Source organism: Chelonus insularis, unplaced genomic scaffold (assembly GCF_013357705.1).
Source record: "Chelonus insularis isolate UGA/USDA-ARS -01 unplaced genomic scaffold, ASM1335770v1 contig_124_pilon, whole genome shotgun sequence".
Classification (NCBI taxonomy): Eukaryota; Metazoa; Arthropoda; class Insecta; order Hymenoptera; family Braconidae; genus Chelonus; species Chelonus insularis.
The window spans coordinates 536808-557381 of NW_023276365.1; the positions used below are offsets into that span (position 1 = coordinate 536808).

General features: G+C 26.4%; 1 protein-coding gene across 17 annotated transcripts in view; it reads right to left on the bottom strand.

The window, feature by feature from the left end:
* Window positions 1–2164: 2164 nt before the first annotated feature.
* mtd (mustard) overlaps window positions 2165–20574 on the bottom strand; it is a 44315-nt gene continuing 25905 nt past the window's right edge. For 5 of the 17 annotated variants that reach the window (XM_035084064.1, XM_035084032.1, XM_035084048.1 and 2 more), the window contains 17 exons: window positions 19532–19603; window positions 19223–19329; window positions 16574–16662; window positions 15861–16092; window positions 15636–15790; window positions 14854–15246; window positions 14520–14729; window positions 14060–14425; window positions 13072–13223; window positions 12351–12518; window positions 10646–10809; window positions 8975–9137; window positions 7485–7698; window positions 7262–7345; window positions 5046–5327; window positions 4795–4964; window positions 2165–3786 (listed from right to left, as the gene is read on the bottom strand). In XM_035084064.1, the coding sequence (XP_034939955.1) occupies window positions 3651–3786; window positions 4795–4964; window positions 5046–5327; window positions 7262–7345; window positions 7485–7698; window positions 8975–9137; window positions 10646–10809; window positions 12351–12518; window positions 13072–13223; window positions 14060–14425; window positions 14520–14729; window positions 14854–15246; window positions 15636–15790; window positions 15861–16092; window positions 16574–16662; window positions 19223–19329; window positions 19532–19603 (3157 nt within the window). In that variant the 3' untranslated portion in view covers window positions 2165–3650. Of the gene's footprint in view, window positions 3787–4794; window positions 4965–5045; window positions 5328–6103; window positions 6324–6371; window positions 6490–6568; window positions 6718–7261; window positions 7346–7484; window positions 7699–8974; window positions 9138–10645; window positions 10810–12350; window positions 12519–13071; window positions 13224–14059; window positions 14426–14519; window positions 14730–14853; window positions 15247–15635; window positions 15791–15860; window positions 16093–16573; window positions 16663–19222; window positions 19330–19531; window positions 19604–20574 lie in introns of those variants that run through there. The other 12 variants (XM_035084072.1, XM_035084056.1, XM_035083997.1 and 9 more) reach the window with 9 other exon arrangements.

The window sequence follows — 20574 nt, forward strand, 5'->3', positions numbered from 1 at the left end:
ATTATTGGTCAAAAATAATTATAACAGCAATAATTTATTATTTAAAATTATCATTGTTATTATTATTTCCAAGTAATAATTATTATTGTTTTTCGTCAAACTTTTGGCTAAAAGATATGATAAAAATAATGATCATAGCACAAATGATGAATTAAATTGGAACATCTTTACACAATAATTATTATAAATTGAGAGAAAAATAAAAATACTGGTAATAAACTTATTTTAATGTAATATACAGTTTCTTACCCGAGGAAGACTTGATTAAGCTATCGTTTCAACAACGATTTGCACCTACATTTACATACTGTTTTTCTATCTGTCAACAGTTAATAATTTCATCAATTACTGTAAATTTAGCCTCTCAGGTAGACTAATTGTACTAAAAGCTTTTATTGTGACATCTTCATAAACGACGACGGCAACGATAATGAGAACAATAATAACACGCCTATCTATATAATTATAGACATTGAAAAACATACAACTTTATGCACATATAATCCCTGGTATCAGTCTGAATCTAATTGACAATGTATCAAACATCCAACTATTTTGTTAAACAATCGTTGGTGTAAATGTGGGATTAATGGCTTTATATGAAATTATTAACAAGCTAGCAATCAAAAAATTATCATAGTGACATGATTTACGTCAGGAGTAATTGTTCATCATATAAGAGAACTTGTTTCCTGAGTTACAAGTCTTGAATATTTCCAAAAATCGAACATATTCCATACCGCTATGGTTATACTAATAAGAACACTGGATTTTGTTTTGCTTCATCTAACAAGTCACAGCTACATCTATGTAGTCATGTCTATGTTTAGTGGATAGGCAGTAGCATATATTTTGTTTATATAATTATTTTATTTCATGCTCTGTAAAAGCTTTTTATATCTATCAATACCAATATACAAGTTTGTTTTTATGTTTTTTTTTTTTTCAATTTTCGTTTTAAATATATATAGATGTATATATCCTAATTATTTATTGTTATAGTTATGTTGTATTGATTCAATATAATTGTTTGTACACAAGCTTTTTTCAAAATTTAGAATTTTCCAAACTTTATTGAAAATTTACCAAGTCAAAGTTCGAGAATAATCTTTGGCTTCATTTTACAAGGTTACATGTATAATAGTTAATTGATTCTAAATAGATTGAAGATTAAGGTCAATTTACAAATTTTATGTGGTATTCAGGTATATTTATCGAAAACCCTCTGCTACTAATAAGCCATGCTTAATCACTAAAAAATATTTATGTTTTAATCATTGTTTTCTTATGAATTTTTTTATTGTGATTTATAATATTACGTATAGTCTGTCTTGTTTTAGTCAATCTAATTTCACTATGTATACAGAAACACATTTTGTAATGTTTTTTAATATCTAAATAAGGGCATCGTACTTTAGTCTCTGATTAATATTATAAAGTACAAATTTAAGTCACACCTAGCGATTTTTAATTCAAGTTCATCAGTGAGAGTATTTTGTACAATAGTTAATCATTAATCAAATTTTTCCATTTATTTAATTTTATAGGAAGATTTATATAGATTCTCTGTATGTAATGGAGTTGTAGAAAGTTTATGAGTTTTGGAGTAAGTTTTTTTTAAAAAACTTTTCATAAAAAAATTCAATAGAGATTGTTATTTTTGTTGGACTTTTTCTATCATGTTATTTGTTTAAAATATTCAGTTTAGTACATTAAACATGTTTTAAACACAGAGCTGTAAAGATCAATTATCGTATAAATGTATGAAGTTATTTTCCAATAAAATTAATAAAAAATCATTTTCATTAACGATTTCCATTATACAAAATCCCACGTTTTATGATGCATTCATTGTGTATCTAAACTGCTAAACAATTATTAGTTATTACATGAATCAATAATATATCTTCTTAGTTTAATGTATGTGAGAATAATTGAATTGAAACTTTTAACTGTTTTTTTTTTTGTTTTTTTTTCATGCGTATGTATACATTTTTGTAGTTATTTTATAATTTTTATAATTCGATGGGTTTGAGTAATAAAAATATTTCATGTACAAGTCTCTTAATTCGTGTGTATATATATTTTATACATAACTGACAAGTTTTATATTGAAGAGAGAAGTAGATGTAACATGAAGTAAAGTAAAAACAAAGTCAGCAAGTTACAATGTATAACTCAGTACTATTTATTTACTCACTGTATAATAATTAATATTGATTTACTAATGACATGCATGACTATGAATATTTTCATTAAATCAAAAAGAAATAAAACGTATAAAAGTCAAAAATAATAACAACAATTATAATAGATAACTTAATCATATAGAAAGACATAGTTTAAAAGTACGCGTAAATAACAGCAAAATTTATAAAAGTAAATAAGAAAAGCTGCTCATGACAAATAAACTACCTTTGAAGATGTTTAGCTCATGTTCGTTGTGTATTGTATTAATTATTTACTGAATTGTCACAAATGCAATGGTCAATTCGATAATAGTGATTAATTTTTTAACAATCACTGGTATAATCAATAGGATTGTTTTTAACACAGATTTATTACTAAGTCAGTTAGATCGTTCAGACACAGAGCTTTACGGATATGCTTAATACTTCATCACAAGATAGTGTTATTTGTTATATTTTTTCTGAATTAATGTTGATATTTATTTCATTTTTAATATGTTTGATATATAAATATTTATATATCATCACGGTATTATTTCATACAAGTTTTTTTTTACTCATTTTTTTCATATTATTTATAATCATCATTACATTATTAAAATTGACTACTTTAAATTGTTTATTTACACTAACTATCTACAATATCTACACATCAACCAATGTTCATTTAAAATTTTTCAGTGATATTATTTCGTATTAAATAAACTATGAGGTATAGGCATCATGAACAATGCCACCTGAACTTTTCTATTCACGTCCAAATCCATTGGATCGTAATATTATTTTCTATTGATTTATATTTTGAAAATTTTTATTCACAGTTTGCACTCAAAATATTGAATTATCTCTATAATAATCTCATTAAACTTCATAATATTATATTGATAATATGAACTGAAATAAAATGGTCAGTAGAATCGAATATACATTAATTATAATACGGATTCGATAACTGTTCAAGCACGTAAAGCAATAACATTTCATACAATTGAATTGATGGAAAATAATAAATATACAAATACAAAAGGATTAAACATTAATTAATTGATTAATCAATCATATTTGAGTAATAAACGCAAATAGCATTAACTATTAGTGAATTGTTTTGTCTGTAGAGTACCCTTCATTTTTTCATCTTCGAAAATATATTTTTCTCATTTATTAACTAATTTATATTAGTATTTTTTGTTTATGTTTTTGTGTTGCAAATACAAGTCTTATCTACTTTTAGTGCACTAATCACAATCATGTCAAAGCGTTCCCATTACCATTTCGTATTTGATTATTACCCACATTGGTATTATTTCATGAACTAATCTGATCATAAATATATATACATACATATAATATATATATATATATATATATAATTAGAATATTTAATATACATATACATGTATGTATACCTTAGTTCATTTCAAGTTAGGTAGAAGATGGACTTTGCAAAAGTGTGGCCGAATCCTATATGAACGCCCAACATTCTAATGTCTTAACAACAAAATCTTCATGAGGTGCTAAAGGTTCGTTGCCATATGTACTACATGATTGAGTTCTACCTTGATATAGATCTCCATCTAACCACAGTCCAAATTTGCCGCTAAAAATAGTATCAAGATAAGTAATGAGAATTATGACCCTTGTTTTTTAAGATTGATTACGCTAGTCAACAACTATATTAAGCTCATTCTGATTTACTGAGAATTATAATCATCAGCAAAATATTTTACTGCGTCATTTTTTTCAGATATTTTTGGATCGAAAGTCAAAAAACCAAGAACTCCTAAATTATGGTTACTAACCAGCCAATGAATGAATAAATAATCATTTTTCATTAAAATTTACAGGTAGAATAATGCCATTTTTTATATATATTAATTTAACAACAATTACTCATGTTTCTATAAATTACTTTATAATATTAATCGGTATTAAATAAATGTGATCTTAAGTCTGAGATTTTAAAACCGGTATTTATAATATTTATTTCAAGTGATTGCAGTTTTAAAGTGGAAATGAAGCATAATTTTAGCTGAATTCTATTTAAAGTGATAAAATTTTTAAAAATTCATATTATTCAGGAAAAGTATGTATTTTTATTGAATTGTTGAAACTTGTTCAGTCGTTTACTACTTTCCTTTTTATAAGATAAATATTTTCAACATAAAAAAATCAAATTTTTACATAACTTGAATTTCGAATTATTTTAATGAATATTTTATTATTTGTTTGCAAATTATTTTTATTTATTAGGTTTAATCTTTTTTAGTCACTCAAAGAATTTTATAAAAACATCTTTGCGTTGTTTTTTTTCAAAAGGTTTTGCATTACGTTTAATACCTGTGTTCATATTTTTATCTCTATATAAAAAAGCTTTATTTAAATATGATCTTAGAACTTTGAAAATGTCATAAGTTAGCGGTTGATAAAAACTTTGAGCTCTCCATAAGCAAAACTTCGAACATGAATGAAGTTAAAATTCAAAATAAAAGTATGATACAAATTTGATTACATATAAAAGATTATTACATCAGTCTCAACAAAAGTTTCTATTTGTTGACTAGGGTAATGATAAAAAAAAAATTATGCAACTTATTTCTGTACTTACTCTCCTGCACCAATCGCTAAACTTTCATTATTTCCTTTAATAAAATATAAATTATCACCAGTCCAATTAAACGCCTGGAACCTGGGCGTGAATCTGAAGAGTAATGACTCTCCTGTTCCATAGAAATGATCACTCACATGAAGGGAACATGATGTAAGGGCACCAAAAACCTGATAAACAAATCATTTAAAATTTTTCTTCATTCTTATACTCCAATTTAATATAATTTTAATACATAAAATAAAACTTACATTCCCTTCAGTGTCTTCAATGACTAGAAGAATAGGACTCTCAATTTTAGCCATTTTTCGATACATGCTATTCAAACTGAATCCATGTTGGCTAGTACTGAACACAAGTGTCCAGAGATAACCTTCAGCTCTAGCAGGCAAATGGCGACAAAGTTGTTCTCGATGTTCATCACTTAGAATTTCTGTAGTACCAACCAGATCAGGAACAATAACATCGACATCTAGAGATATTGCACTGTTAGCATATAAAGCTCGTCTAAGCTCTTCACTCATGGACAAAACCTAAAAAATGAAATCAATTTAAAATAAATGACTAATAATTATTTAAATAATTATAATTATTTTACGTTTTGATTTAGAAACAATACAAGTGGCTAATCAAGCAGCTAAGCTTGATTTATTTGCTTGAAAGTAAATTCATTGATAGTTAGAGACATCACGTCCTATACTACATCTACGACGTATATCATATTAAAAAAAAAACATGTGAAAACTATTTAAAATCATTCAGAGAAACTAATAAAAACATAAACATTGAACAATCTATAAAATATCTACTTTAAAACTACATGGAAAGGAACATCTCCAATGCTGTGTTGATTTTTTATGTTGTAGCTGTTTGTGTAGTAAAAATATATACGATTCGGTGTAATATTATAAAAACCAAAAGGTTAAAAAGTAACAGCAGAATATATAAACCAAGGTTTTAACCTTGAGTATATCAGATGAATGACCTTTTAAATTGGCAAAAAGAATAATTGTGTAAAAAACAGAAACATATTTGGATAAGATTTATAGTTGATCTTAAAATAACTACATGAAACAATACTCTGATTATACTCAGTATTTTTTTCTTACTTTCAGTCCTTGGATTTTAATTTGATCAATGTTTACGATCCTTTGGAAGGTCAAAGTACACTGAGAAAGCGAAAGTGAGAATGCATATTGCATTTGAAAGTTAAACACTCGATAATTAAAATCCCAATGATTTTTTTCATAAACAAAGAGATTCTATGCTAACTAGAGAAATGATGAACAATGAGAATGATCATTCTTACCGAAAGCATTCTTGAAGAATGTTGGAACACATAGTTAAGAGTTGAAAAAGTATCAGCCGTCATTGTAAAAAAAAAATTATAAAAGCAACAGTAATGACTTTCACTAGGAAAAATAATGATAACAATGATACTAATGTTTATTCATTAAATAAAATACTTCGCAGATGAATTAAGAAAAATGAATTTTGCAGTAGTTCATCTGAAGTTCTGGAGGTGACTGAAACGTGCGAACTTTCATCTCGTCAAATTATTTTAATAAAATACTTGCAATAAGTTGAACCAGATTGGTTGACGACACAGCCTCCAATCCCTTCTCCCTCCGTTTTCCGTACCGTACTTATGGTCTCCCTTGATATATCTAGAATACCTCGAAAACGAAGGTTGACCTCGAAAACGAAATGCTATTACATCTTGGTGACTATCTGAGATGTCGATTATTTTTTATTTATGTATGTATTTACTTACTTATTATTACTTTGTCATTAATTAACACATTTGGAGAAGACAGAATTAGAAACTATCATGGAAACTAAATGAATAGTCTAGAAGAAAATACGAACCTCTAGCTATTTTTTCTTTATAACACAAAAAGAACAAATTTTGTGATCATAAGTTGAGCAGCAAAATGTACACTGAATCTTTGGAAGATGGCCAAAAATGAATTCATTTATATATAGCAGAAGTTATTTATTTGCATTGAAGCTAAATTATTTTCGGATTCCCTAATTGCACTCACACGTAAAATCATTTTGTAGAGTAATTGTGAAGACAATTTTTTTTTTCTAACTAAAATCAACAGAATAGTGATTTAAGTTAAGATCTAAAGCGAGAAAGAGAAATTGATGAATTCATTGGATTAATTAAAATAAAAATTATAACAGCTTTGTTGTAGAAGTGTCTAATGAGACTTGAATTATCATGTGAATTTGAAGTTTGTCAGTATGACATGCAAGCACAAGTCTAACAAGTTTTAATGAATACGGTTAGCCAGAGTATTTTGTATAAATGGCTGATATAATAAATGTTCTCGTGTAGATAAGTTGTTTCTTGAAATATTGTAAAGTGAAAATCTAGAGGTAAGTGCATCCTTTACGTAAACGTGTCTTCAGCGTACATCACATTTATCTCAAAATCGTCGGATCGAGACAAATAAGATACCTCAGGATCCTGGGTTTGTTCCGAGTCAGCAGATGCAGTAGTCTTCAAAATGCTGTAGAGCTTTACGTAGGGTGCCTTGATCAGCTAATAATTATGCCAATGTATACGAATCATCACCATCATAGTACATTATAAACTTATACTTATATTCTTAGATATTTCTTTTTTTTGTATATTATTAAATTAATTACAAAGTATGGATCAGTATTCCACAATAGCTTACCTCCCATGATTCTCGAGTTAACTCTGTTATATCATCCCTGTTATTTCCTTCCGCAGATTCAGTGGCTTCTCCACTGTCTTGAGGTAGTGCTTCCGGCGATAAATCTGTATCGGTGTCTGAAAGTATGTAACCACGTTCTTGCCAATAATTTTCATCTAATTCTCCGTAAAGATTTGGAACCCATGCATGAATAAATCGATAAAGATCATCTACCCTGTAATTATAAAATTGTGTTCATTATAAAAATTATTTAAATATGTAAAACAAAATTAAAGTAGTATTAAATATCAACACCAATTAAGACTATTAATACTTTTTCGACATTGATTCATGTTACTGAATTAAATAAATTTAAAAAGGTTAATTATTTATCACATAATTAATTTGTTCAAGACTATTCAATTAAAATGTCTTGTTGAATTAAAAAATGCTTTATTAAAAGGCTAAAAATAATTTATTTAGAATAAATTTAAATTGTTTATCTATCATCTTAATGATCTCCATTTAGAAGTCTGGTTACCCTACTAGTATTAATAAATTTGATGTGTTTGCATTTCCAAATATAAATCAACCCAAATTCTAAATATTTTGACTCCAATAAATTTGAAAAAGCTTCCAATATTTGTATTGATATTCATTCTTTATTGATTCTAAACAAACATTATTGGAATCCAAATAAATAAGATTACGATTTTTTTTACAATTATAACTGGATGTTATTTAACGATAAAAAATTATTTATAATAAATATTCTAAGGCAAGTTAGAGTAAGAATCTTGATAATTATCTCTAAAAGTTCTCCTTATTGTTTTTCATATATTGTTCTTAAGTTACATAATGAAATACAAATGAATTTATTCCATGAAAGTATTTGTGAATTTTTATAATAATATTCCTGTAGATAAAGAAACATCGATAACTCGACTTAAATTTGTTGTTGATTATCACAGTGTTGTTTAATAACATCCAATTAATATATAACAAGTTTCATCATTATTTTACTGCAATTATCTTTTAATAGCCAATTTGTTGAGATATTCAGTTAAAATACATATTTAAAAATAAAATTTTTATAATACGAAATTGTAAAACCAGCTACAAAATATATCAGTAATTCAAATATTGTATTTATGATTAATAAATTAAAATTAGAATATATACCAGAAAATTCTAGTAAGAAAGTTGACTCTTTTCTACACATTCTTGATCCAAAGTATTATCTATTTATAATATTTTAATACCAGGTAAAGTTCAACGTTATACGAAAATGTATAAATTAAACAGAATATATTATGTAAATTACTAATGAATAGTAATTCAAATCAACTATTAAAAATAAATAAAATAACATATATCTCTATTGTTAATGAAATAATTTATAAACTCATTATCCTACAGAGTATTCTTGTTTCAATGAAAGCTTAATATGTAAAATCTGTCAACCCTTCTTTTTTACCTTGTATGAAACAAAGAGTACAAAAATATCTTACCTATTTCGCGGTACACTGAACCAATACTCGGGTCGTAGTTTTTTCTTTCCATAGCTCATTATAGGAGTGGAACGAGGAATTTTTTTATCTTTTGGTCTACCAGTACGTAATCTTAAATACAATGGAGGATCCTCGCAGCTACGTGCTGGCCGTGGAATTAATTCTAGTAAAATGAAAAAATGATTATTTTACTTTAGTTAAAAAAGAACTTCACTCACAGTGCAATTTTTTTTTTTTTTTAGATGCAACATTACTTATTTTATATCATAATTTTAATGTACATAATTATAATTATTGATTTTGACACTCAAACATCAGTATTTTTACAAAATAAAATGAATAAATGAAATAAAGCGGCATTAAAAAAATACATTTTAACAGTAAAAGCATTGTAATAATCAAAATTGAATAAGTCAAAGCATAAATAAGAAAAGAATGAGCACGCGATTGATGAAATGTAAAGAAATCATTTTTTCATTACATCATCAAAAATGATATTAAAAGCAGTTATAAATATATATAGAGTGAATGAAAGGAACTGCATTTGTTATTAGGAATAAAATTAAGAAGAATTATCAAGTAGAAGAGAGTATAAGAAAAAGGAGAAAAGCAATCTAATACGGTATGAACCTACCGAGGTCTTCAAGTTCGGGAAAATTAGGTGCTTGGACTAAAGGAATAAAAATATAGATGAAATTATTGAATTAGTATGAATGTATTTAAATTTTTTTAATTCATGTATAATGGCTATCATAAGCTGTAAATTCTCTAAGCAGTTACTACTATAAATACTACTGCTAATTGTTGCTAATTTTTTAATTTCATTAAAATATATAATTGTGTTATTTGATGAATAATTTATTATTACAACTTGATTTAAAATTTGGAGTTTATCGTGATTTTTTTCTTGTTTGAAATATTCATTTGAAATTAATGTAAAATTGTTAGAAGATATTTCCATTGTTTTTTTTTTGTTAATAAAGTTACGTTTTGACGAGAAACGTAGAGAAGATTTTAAGATTAAATTGATGATTCTAAGTCTATTAATAATTATTAATTTAATTTACCTCACTTTGTAACATTTAGGAAGAGTTATTATTTATTAATATCATAGTTAAAATGTAAGAAACACATTTGAAAAATTCTCAAATAGTTAATATTCTTGAAATTGCGTTCCTAAATAAATTGGCAAAAGGCAAACTGTACCATAATATTTGTTTTCTAAAAATAAATAGTAAAAAAAATTAAATATTTACTTACTCCAAAATGAATACGAAAATTCTACAAATAATAAACGAATGATTTAAATTTCTATGATGCAATAAATATCTTTTCTTCATTTCCTTGAAATTTCAAACTCAGTTATACCTATTTTAATTTACTCAATTTACCTTAATGCTTCAGCTGATAACTTCAATTACTTCAGTTAAGTCTACAATTACAATCTTCTAGTTTTTACTATTATTTGTTTAAACTTTAATTGAATATCAGAACTGACTTCTACGACTTCTCAATTATTAATTGAATTAACTTCTATGCTATATATTATTAAAAATTTATCGTAAAACTTCTTTTTACTTCATCAATTTATCTTTAATCTCCTCTATAGTTGTATTAGCCTTTTTATAAATTAAATATATTGTAAAAGTTGGTGATATATTGAATACTTACTGTCAAAACTAACAAACAACTCTGGCATATCATCCACTGAGACCATGCTACGATAATCAAGTCGTGGTGCTGTTGATGTTTTACTTCCCCGACCACTATCAACACTACTACTGCCTGATGATATTAATGGCTGTTGGCGAATGAAAGTACCTATCGATGAGCGCCTGTAAACAAATGACACTTATAATGATACATTGTTATAAGCTTAAAACAATACATTAATCACAATAACAAGAAGAACAGACATTGATTCATTTTTAGTATTATTCAAGACAGATAAGATATATTCATGTATCAATACCATGATAATTTGCTCTGAGGTTTTTTTTTCCAGAATATTTTCTAATTAATACACATTGTGAAAGAGTAGTTTTAACATTCGGCTAACAGAGATAGATAAGGAACAAAAAAGGGGACCAAGCTAACTGTTCTTGACATTGATAATTAAATGAATCTATAATAGATATATATACTTTCTAAAAAGAATGAGAATCATTCAAGAAATTCAAACATTTAAATTGTTTTTAAAAGTAATATTCTCTAAAACGTAAGGAAAAAATAAATTCATAATTTTTTTTTAAATATTAAAAACTGTCTTGGAGTAAAAAAAAAAAAGTTGTTGAAAAAATTTATGTAAAATATCTCAACAATTGTAAAAATGTTGTTGCTAGATTTTATGACACTAAGTGACAGTGAGATAACTCGAGGGAAAGAATTTTTGTAAAAATAATGATACAAAATAAAGAATTCAAAGAAAATAATTTACAAAACAATGTACAATCTTGAGAATGATTTACATGAAACTTTTAATAACGTTTTATTCTAATAAATATCTTCAAGCTTGACAAAAATTCTCGAGATATTTCTTTCTATTGTTCTACAATTCTTTCAAAGAAATAAAATAATTAAAGTAGTATAAGACATAACCATCTGAACATTTCTAAAAGAATTAATGAATTTCTTGAGTCATCGTTTAAATGTTTCTTTAGATAGCATATACTCTTCTTGATTAATTTTTCAGTAAATATTGAAATAAATAGAAAAAAAAATTTTGGTCTCAGAAGAATCGAAATATTACAAAATATCAATGAATGATGATAAGAATCCAAACAATATACATATATATATAATGACAGTAAGAAGTACATTAGAATTAAAAACTTACTGTGATGTTGCAATTACATCATTTAAGAATGCATTTACTACTTAGTCATATTTAAATAATAATACAATTAAAGTTGATGTTTGTTATAACCTTCATAAATTTCGAGAAGAATTCAAAGCCAAAAGTTAAACAAAAAAGCACTTGCAGAAGCGTGCATGTAATTCATTTTAGCAATAATTTCACCACTAAGATTAAGTCAGCTATTAACACGTAAAATATATACGTATAATCTGAGAATAAACAATAATAAAAATAAAGTATATGCATAAAAAACAGATAATAAAGTGTTGAAATACTAAAATAATACTAGATACCAGATAAAGAAGAGAAGAACATTAAACACATTTAAAAATGATGATATTATCAAAAAGATACATCAATATCACAAAGTTTTGTATAGTGTAACAATGATGAAGTTTACTAATGAGAAAGTAATGATAAATAGTGACGATCATAAGAGTAGCACAAATAAATGAGTTTAAGCGTCAGGAGCCATTGGATTACGTCGTGGACTGATGATAATATCAGGACCAGACTCACCCAATGAGGCTTGTAGATGCTGGAGAATATTGCGGATTGTCCTGGGAGAGAGAAGAGGCGGAGGACGGAAGTGTATTTCCTCCAGCCCTACCGCCTCCACCGCTCTCTTCACTCGGCGTTTTAGCAAATAGTCCTGAGCTAAAGTCACTCACCAGGTTGATCGGCGAGCTTATATCCAGCACCATTACATATTTGTTGTTAGTTTTATCGTTAAAATGATTTATTAATGCATTAAATAATGAATAAATCCAACATTTTTGCATTTTATTAAAAAAGGCAGATTTGGTTTATCAATTTTGCCAACATACTCTGATTATTTAATTACATTTTTCATCATGACATTAGATTCTTCAAAATTGTTTTTGAATATTGTGCTCTTGATTATTAGAGAAAAAATAATGCTAAAAGTAATATAATTTATAATTGCTCTATCTTTCTAAAAGCTTTTTTATTAGAAATTATAAATAATAAATTAACAAAAAATAAGCTGGCTGCTTATTTAATCGAAGACATTATTGATAAACCTATTCAATTAACAATTAACGAGATTCAAAGGAACAATAAAAGAACGGAATTCGATGAAAAAACGCATGTCTTTAAGCAGTTAAAAATTTTTTTTAACGCAAAAACTGCACAATAATTTGGTTTTATAAAGTATAAAAAAGAACGCTTCACTCATTATTAAATTGTTTGATATTCCATATGAAATATTGATACTCACCTTGAAAATACTTTACTGAATACCGACGAATGATGGCTATCTGCACTATTTGGTAGGCTAGATACTTTATCAGGTACTGTTTTGTTTTCATCTTCTTTCTCTCCAGTAAAACCTTCCATCCATGATAAAGGATAAGACAATCTTTTCAACATCTGTAAGTAAAGCGTTGAAAATTAATTACTGATGTTGAGTCAACTATCTCGTTAGTTTATCTGATGTCTTGAAAAATATTTATAACTGCTTGAAAAGAATAATGAGTAATTTTAACTCCAGTTGAATTCCAAGCTTATTATGAATATTTTACGCTTGAGTACACGTTTTTAATTATACACAAATAAATAAAAAAAAAAAAAAGAATATGAGCTAGAAAATAAATTAAAATTTGAAATATTGAATGTATTGTGGATTAATATTTCATACTTTCTAATTAAGATTAATTTTTTATAATTGCTTTTTCATATTAAATGTAAATTTAAATTTTACATATTTCTTTGTAAAAATTAATATTATTTTTGTATTATTTAAATAAAATTCTTATAGAGAGAAACAAAAAATTTTTAAATAATTGGGCATAACTCAATTGAACATAATAATATTAAATAAAAAGGACATATTTTGAATTTAAAAGCTAAAAGTGCTTTACTCAGATTTTTTTTCTTAATTTAAAGATGCTTTTAGAGCTTCATAAACATGAAGAGATTTTTTTCGTCCTTATTCAAGTTTTTACAGAATAATAAAAGATCATAAAGAACAATTTTAGAAGAAAAACTTGAGCAATAAGAAATACGAGATTTTAATGTACCTCAGAAAAAAATTCAATAATTTTTTCTAAAAATACAAACAGTTCTGAGTTAAACAAGAAATTCTTTAATGTTTAAATGGCTTCAGAACAATTCTAAAAATCAAAAGAAAGCCATAATTTTTATTCTTATAAATAAATAATTTTTCTCGTCTCATAACTAAATCACGGCTATTTTAAAAATATTACCTTATTTTTACGAGTCTCTGGTTTGTCTTCTTCTTTTGGTTCTTCATCTTTATCCGGTTCTTCGGCATTACTATCTAAACTAAACGATACTGAACTAGCTTTTTTCCTCCCATTTATTGATGGCACCGCATCGAGAGTATTCGCAGAGACATTCGTCGGAGCGATTGTAATTGGTGGCACCCAATCTGAAGATAAAACTATGTCCGCATCCGAATACACTTTTTTTGAAGGAATAGGTTGTACTACAGGAAGGGAAGAAGGGTTTGGGTCACGTATATCAATACCAGAATCATGACATGATTGTTTGACTAGTGATCCCTCTTCAGCTTCAGGAATTATATTTGGCTTTGACGATTCCGGTTGATTCTGAAAGATTCATTTTCATTCAATTCATCAGAATGAATAGCAGTAATTATTTTTTTCAAATTTTCATTATCATTGTAATAGGTTGAAGTCATACTTTATCTGAACTGACGGCATCTTGTTGCTCATCATCTACAGAAAATGAACATCTGTCTTTGCTGGGAACTGCCCAATGGTGATCCAACATTGAACGCCTGCGTTCTTCAAGTGTCCTACTAGACTGCCCACCAGCACACAACTCTTTATCTGAGTCCTCACTTTTCTTATCTTTATTATCTTTTTCTTTTGCACAAGCACTTGCTTCATCCTAAAAAATAGAAAAATTAATCTTCAAATAGATCCATTTTTTTTGTTTAAATTTAATTTTGATAATATTTTAAAAATATTAATTAATAATAACATATTAATTATAATGAAGTACATAACCGTACATTTTGTAAATTTGTAGGAGTAACAAGGTCTCGTTCAAAAGCTTTCGGAAAAGCATCACCCTCTCGTTCAGCACAGCTACATACACTCTCATTATCATCAGCAGCTAATTCTGAAAAATTTTCATCTTTTCCAGGCGAAAGAGATTTACGTCCATCAGACCTCGATGAATTTTTCATATAATAAATTTCGGGCTTTTTATCAGTAGTACGCGCACTAGTATGACTGACCCGCATATGAGCAATATCATAATAAATAGCAGCATTAACTACAAATTCCATTGGTGCTATAACACCATAAGATTCCGCTCCATGCTCGATAACAAGTGGATCTGACACATTTGGATCAAACATCACTGCATTTGGTGTAACTAATAAAACTCCACCAACAACACCCTGTATAAAAGTATAAAAGTTAATCAGTATTAGTGTTGTATTTATTATACTATTAAATAAATGATTTTTACTCATGTGAACTTTAGCACTTCTATTTTTACCACAATCTAACATTTTAAACCTTCTACAATCATTTTAAATGAATTACAGATAAAGTTGAAATGTATGAATGTACATGTGTATTTTGGAGTTAAAAATCTAATCAGTTCTTGGTTACCTTGAAACATATCGCACATCCATATACATACAAATGAGTAAATATTTTTCTTAAAATTGCCCAGAACGATTGTAAAAGTTTTGAAAGACAAAAATTTGATAAAAATGAATTTGTTTCAAGTTAAAAAAAAAAATTTTATTTCATTTTTATAGAGAATTGAAAATTCAAATACCTGGCCATCTGTAATATGCCGAACGGTGATTTTTAAAAACCTTTCTCTATAGACAGGATCATCATCTGCAGTGGTATCACTGCTATCAAGTGGTGTTTTGATTCGTTCCATGTGACCTGGTTTAGGTGATACAGGCCGTAAATTGTCTAAAAGTTCTAAAATAAAATTCCATTTAAATAAAAAATTGTTAACTCTTTCAAGTAAATTAATTATTCAAATGCATACCTTTTTCTTCTGGTGGCAAATCGTCTTGTGAATCATGATCATGACAAGGATCAGGACTTGGTGCATCTAAAGTTGTTGAATCGCTGCCTAAACGTGCTTCGCCTTTGTTTGGCACCCATAATTGCTGTCCTGGATAGATAAAAGTGCTACCAAGTCTGTTGAGTTTACTCAACTCTGATGGTGTTGTATCAAACCTTGCTGCTACTGACGTAAGTGTGTCTCTCTCACCTACCTAAAATTATGTAATTATTTTTCTTTTATTGCAACTTTTTTTGGCACACACTTTCTTTTTAAAAATGAGCTTAAACGATTTGAAATTTTTTCCGGTAACAGAAAAAAGACGTAAATTAGTAAGAAACATGAATTCCTGTCCTAGATATTTTTGAAGATAATGATGACTGAATAAGAGGGCTTACTATTAAGAAGAAGTTGAATAGAATGTTAAAGAATGATGCGGCCTTGTAATAAGAAGCTTTCAAACAAAAGTGAACAATGTGAGGAAAAAAAATTTAATAACCACCACGATAGATTTAGAAAAGAAAAAAGAAAAGTTGTTTGTTGAAAATTAAAAAATGCCAAATATTTTGATCGATAACAAAATGATGTAAAAGTATAAACATCTGTAAACCAATTATCTAATTAATTCTAAATCTATATAATGTGCAGAAAATGGGATTTTATACTATTACATCGAATAAGATAGGCTCTCTTACCGTATAAGCGACAGTATTTTCTGGTTGCGTAAGGCGAGTATTTTTTTTCTCATTTGAACTACATCCATCCTTACTTTCGCTGTCAGAATCTACAAAAAAGTAAAATTTAATTAATTTCTACAATTAATTTTAAATGATCAGTATCCAGAATCATTCATATTTGACACTAAATTTTAATTTTACACTAAGACTTATTTTTAGGTTAATGGAAAAAAGATAAATTATAATTATTATAACTATAATAATATATTTTTTAAAATAAACGAAGATTATAAAGTATTATCGCGATTAACAAATATACTGATTAAATAAATACTCATTATGTTTTCAGCTTTAATTATAATTTAAATTATTGTGAAATTTTTTGTTAGCTTTAATTATAATCTACTGTAAGTAGAAATTATAACGACAATTTTGTATGAAATCACATTAGTCATTTTGTCATATGTTATATATCTAAATAGTGGATATGGATTAGGTTCTTTAAATGATTCACATTATATACAATTACATGTGGCCTTGTTACATCTAATGTTCTTATGCAATTGAGTGACGATTCTGAATTTAGTATCTATCATTAATCCATTGTTAAATTTAATACATAAATTTTTAAAAATCGCATTATTATTTAAATAATTTTTCGCAAAATTTTTTCACAATTCTGTACAACTTAAATCTATGATGAAAAATGAAAATGTAACAAAATAAATGTACTCTTTTCTATTATTACATTTTTTTCTGGACTAAAAATACTATTTATTATTCAAGTGAAACATTATTATGATGAATACGACTACTAAAGCTCTTTTAACTGGTTCATGGTGATAAAAAAATTCTTCTTTGTAATAATAAAAAGAATGTTTATTTAAATTAAATTTTGAGGTCAACCTGAATTTTTTTTAGTCAGAAATGTATCCTCTAATGAAAAGTTTTTCTAAATTTTAAGCATAGAAATATTATGTATTATGCGATCTAATTGAAAGAATAGAATTATATAATATTCAATTGCGACAAGAATAATGTTGGGTGTTGGTAACGTAAAATAAATAATCAAATGCATTGTTCGCCATAACAAATAACTTATAAATATTATTAATGATTGGCAATGATTGCACTTCTAACAGAGTGTTATAATAGAATATAAATAAAACTTTCTCACTAATTTAGCAATAGTAAGCAATAAAACATAAATATAAACAAGTTGATCTGATAAACAAATTATAATTGAAAGTACCAATCAAAATTGTATAGTGAAATACTTAATAATATGTCATGATAGAATGTAAAATATAATCTATCAGTCTATTATTAATACATTCAACACAATATAAAGAAAACTTTATTTGTAAGATCACCTTTTATTTCAATTGCATATAAACAACATTAAATGAATGAAAAGATTGATAGTATGTATATGAAATATACCTGCATCATGTTGGTAAATTAATGTTGATTTTAAAGTATACTTGCTGAGTTAGTATGATAAGAAACAGATTTTGTAAAATACACAATATATATTTCCGTAGATAATTTATGATATTTGCAAACATTCATGGTAAAAGGTCAAAAAGAATGTTTATTATATACTGCATATACATAAAGCATGAGATAAACTTAATAGGTTTTATATGCATTCAAAAATATTTTTAGTTAACATCGTAAATGCTGGAATGTAGCATTCATTTGAACACATGATTAGCTTTAAATCTCTTTCTCATTTAAAACATTTAAAAATAAATATTCTAAAAAGTATTATGATCAAAAGATATTTTTTTTTACATTATTTTAATGATATAGTTATAATAAATGAAAAAAAAAATGGTTATTGCGTATTGTATACGGACAATATCACTGCTGAATGTTTAATCAATGATATGATAAAGATAATGAGTAACAAAATTTAAAACATCTGGGTATAATATAGGTTTAACGGTACTGATAAATATTTAATCATTTTTTTTTTTATAACCCAATTGTACATACTGTATCACGAGTTGATACAGTCACTTGGATTAAAATGAAATTTTGATGGATAATAATTTATAAATTCATTGTAGAATGATAGTAAAAATCTAAGAAATTGGACTATGTCATCAAAGAGTAAAACAATACATTTTTTTAATTTCTGATAGTAAATCTATAAAACTTATAATTAAAATATAAATTATATTTTACTGTAGCCTTATTGTTATATTGTCTAATTTTTGTGTCATTATTATATAACTCAATTGTTCAATTAATAAGAACAATAGATATAATGATACATAAAAGTGTCATATGTTCTCACAAATAAGTCTTATCATAACAATACACATGGATACCAAATGTTTGAGACATGACTTTATAGTCTACCTCTTTGATGACAAGTACTGTAAAAATAATAAATAAAAATGATAACGTGAATATGTTTGACTTTGAAAAAGTAAGTCAATGTGATTCAAGATGCAATTGAGTGAGGTTGAGGTCATTTAAGAAATAGAATATAATATCTCTGTACTGAAACTGGTTTAGCTTCTTTAATTCATCCTCTCATATTAACCAATTATTGTTTCATTCTATTTTTCATCTCTAATGTAAATAACCAACTAATGATGCATGAGTATGAGAAAGTATTTAAAATATAATCCACATACTCCATTTCTAATTTACCTTTTGAAAGTTTATCCACTGATTCGAATCGGCTCTCAACTTTGTTGCGAAGTGACTCCAAATCATATGGCGTTGTAAACCCATGATCTACACTGCGGCTTTTACTCCTGTAAAATTATAATCATATGTTTATATATGATATACGTGAGAAACTCAATAGTTTAAGGTAGTTGTTGAAAGTTTAATAGAAACAATTATAAGTTCTAATTTGGAAGCATATGCAATATGAATTAAAGACTATTAAATAATGAAAAAAAAAAAAAAAATAATAATTAAAAAGAAGCATTACCAAGCTATTTATGTACACACCGAAAAAAGGATGCAGTAAGATTTTCTGATGATCTTGCCAGTGTTACATCTTGATGGGACATTCGTCGTGACCTGGTTTCATAGCAAGTGAAATGAAAATAAATAAATAAAATAATAAATAGTAATTAAAACTATAGATAAATATAAGTAAAATATAAAAATAAAATTAAGTGCCATAAAAAATGAGATAAAATTTCAATAAAAGGATCATATTCATGCAAAAACAAAACTAAAAAAAAAAATGAATATATGAGCAGTGTTGCATTACGGTATGTTGACACAAAAAAATTTCAATCGAATGGTATTTTTTTTTTAGTTTGTACAAACATAGTTTGTTCTGCAAATATGTGAGATGGTAAAAAACTTGAAGATGAATAAAATACATTTTTAGTTGTAAAATCAAATTTGAAATGCTGTTCTGTTCGAATAATTATTGGGTATGATAATCAACAAAGAATCATATGCTCACATTCAGGAAATCGTAGTAAATTATAAACATATAATTTGCATTCACATCAGGTAAACGTAAAAGTATCATACATACTAATGTTCATTTTAACGGATAGATATAAAATAGGTAATGTTAATGGATAACCTTATGCGCACGTTAATATAAATATAATGACGGTTATGTTTATTCATACAATAAAGTAATACTGACAAAAGGTTTGGAGCTATTTAAAAAGGAACTATGAACACAGTATTTCAAAAGAGTTAAGAAGAAAATATACAATACAGTGGCTTGACTTTTTTGCAAATTCTGTACAATTGTTTATAGTAGTTACATAAATGTTACATGTCATTAATAAATTGTCAAAACGTGTTTATATAGAGTAAAGTTGGTTTTTTGGAATTACAGGTTTGGATGTTGACGACAAAACAACTTTGTGCTAAACTTTCATTATAATTACCTGGACAAAAACAATTTCTGATTTGATTACATTGGAATTTGTAGTAATAAAATCTTACATCAGAACTTGTTGCACCACATAGATGTTTATAAATTCATGTTGTGTAAACTAAAGTTACTTCCTACTTTTTTA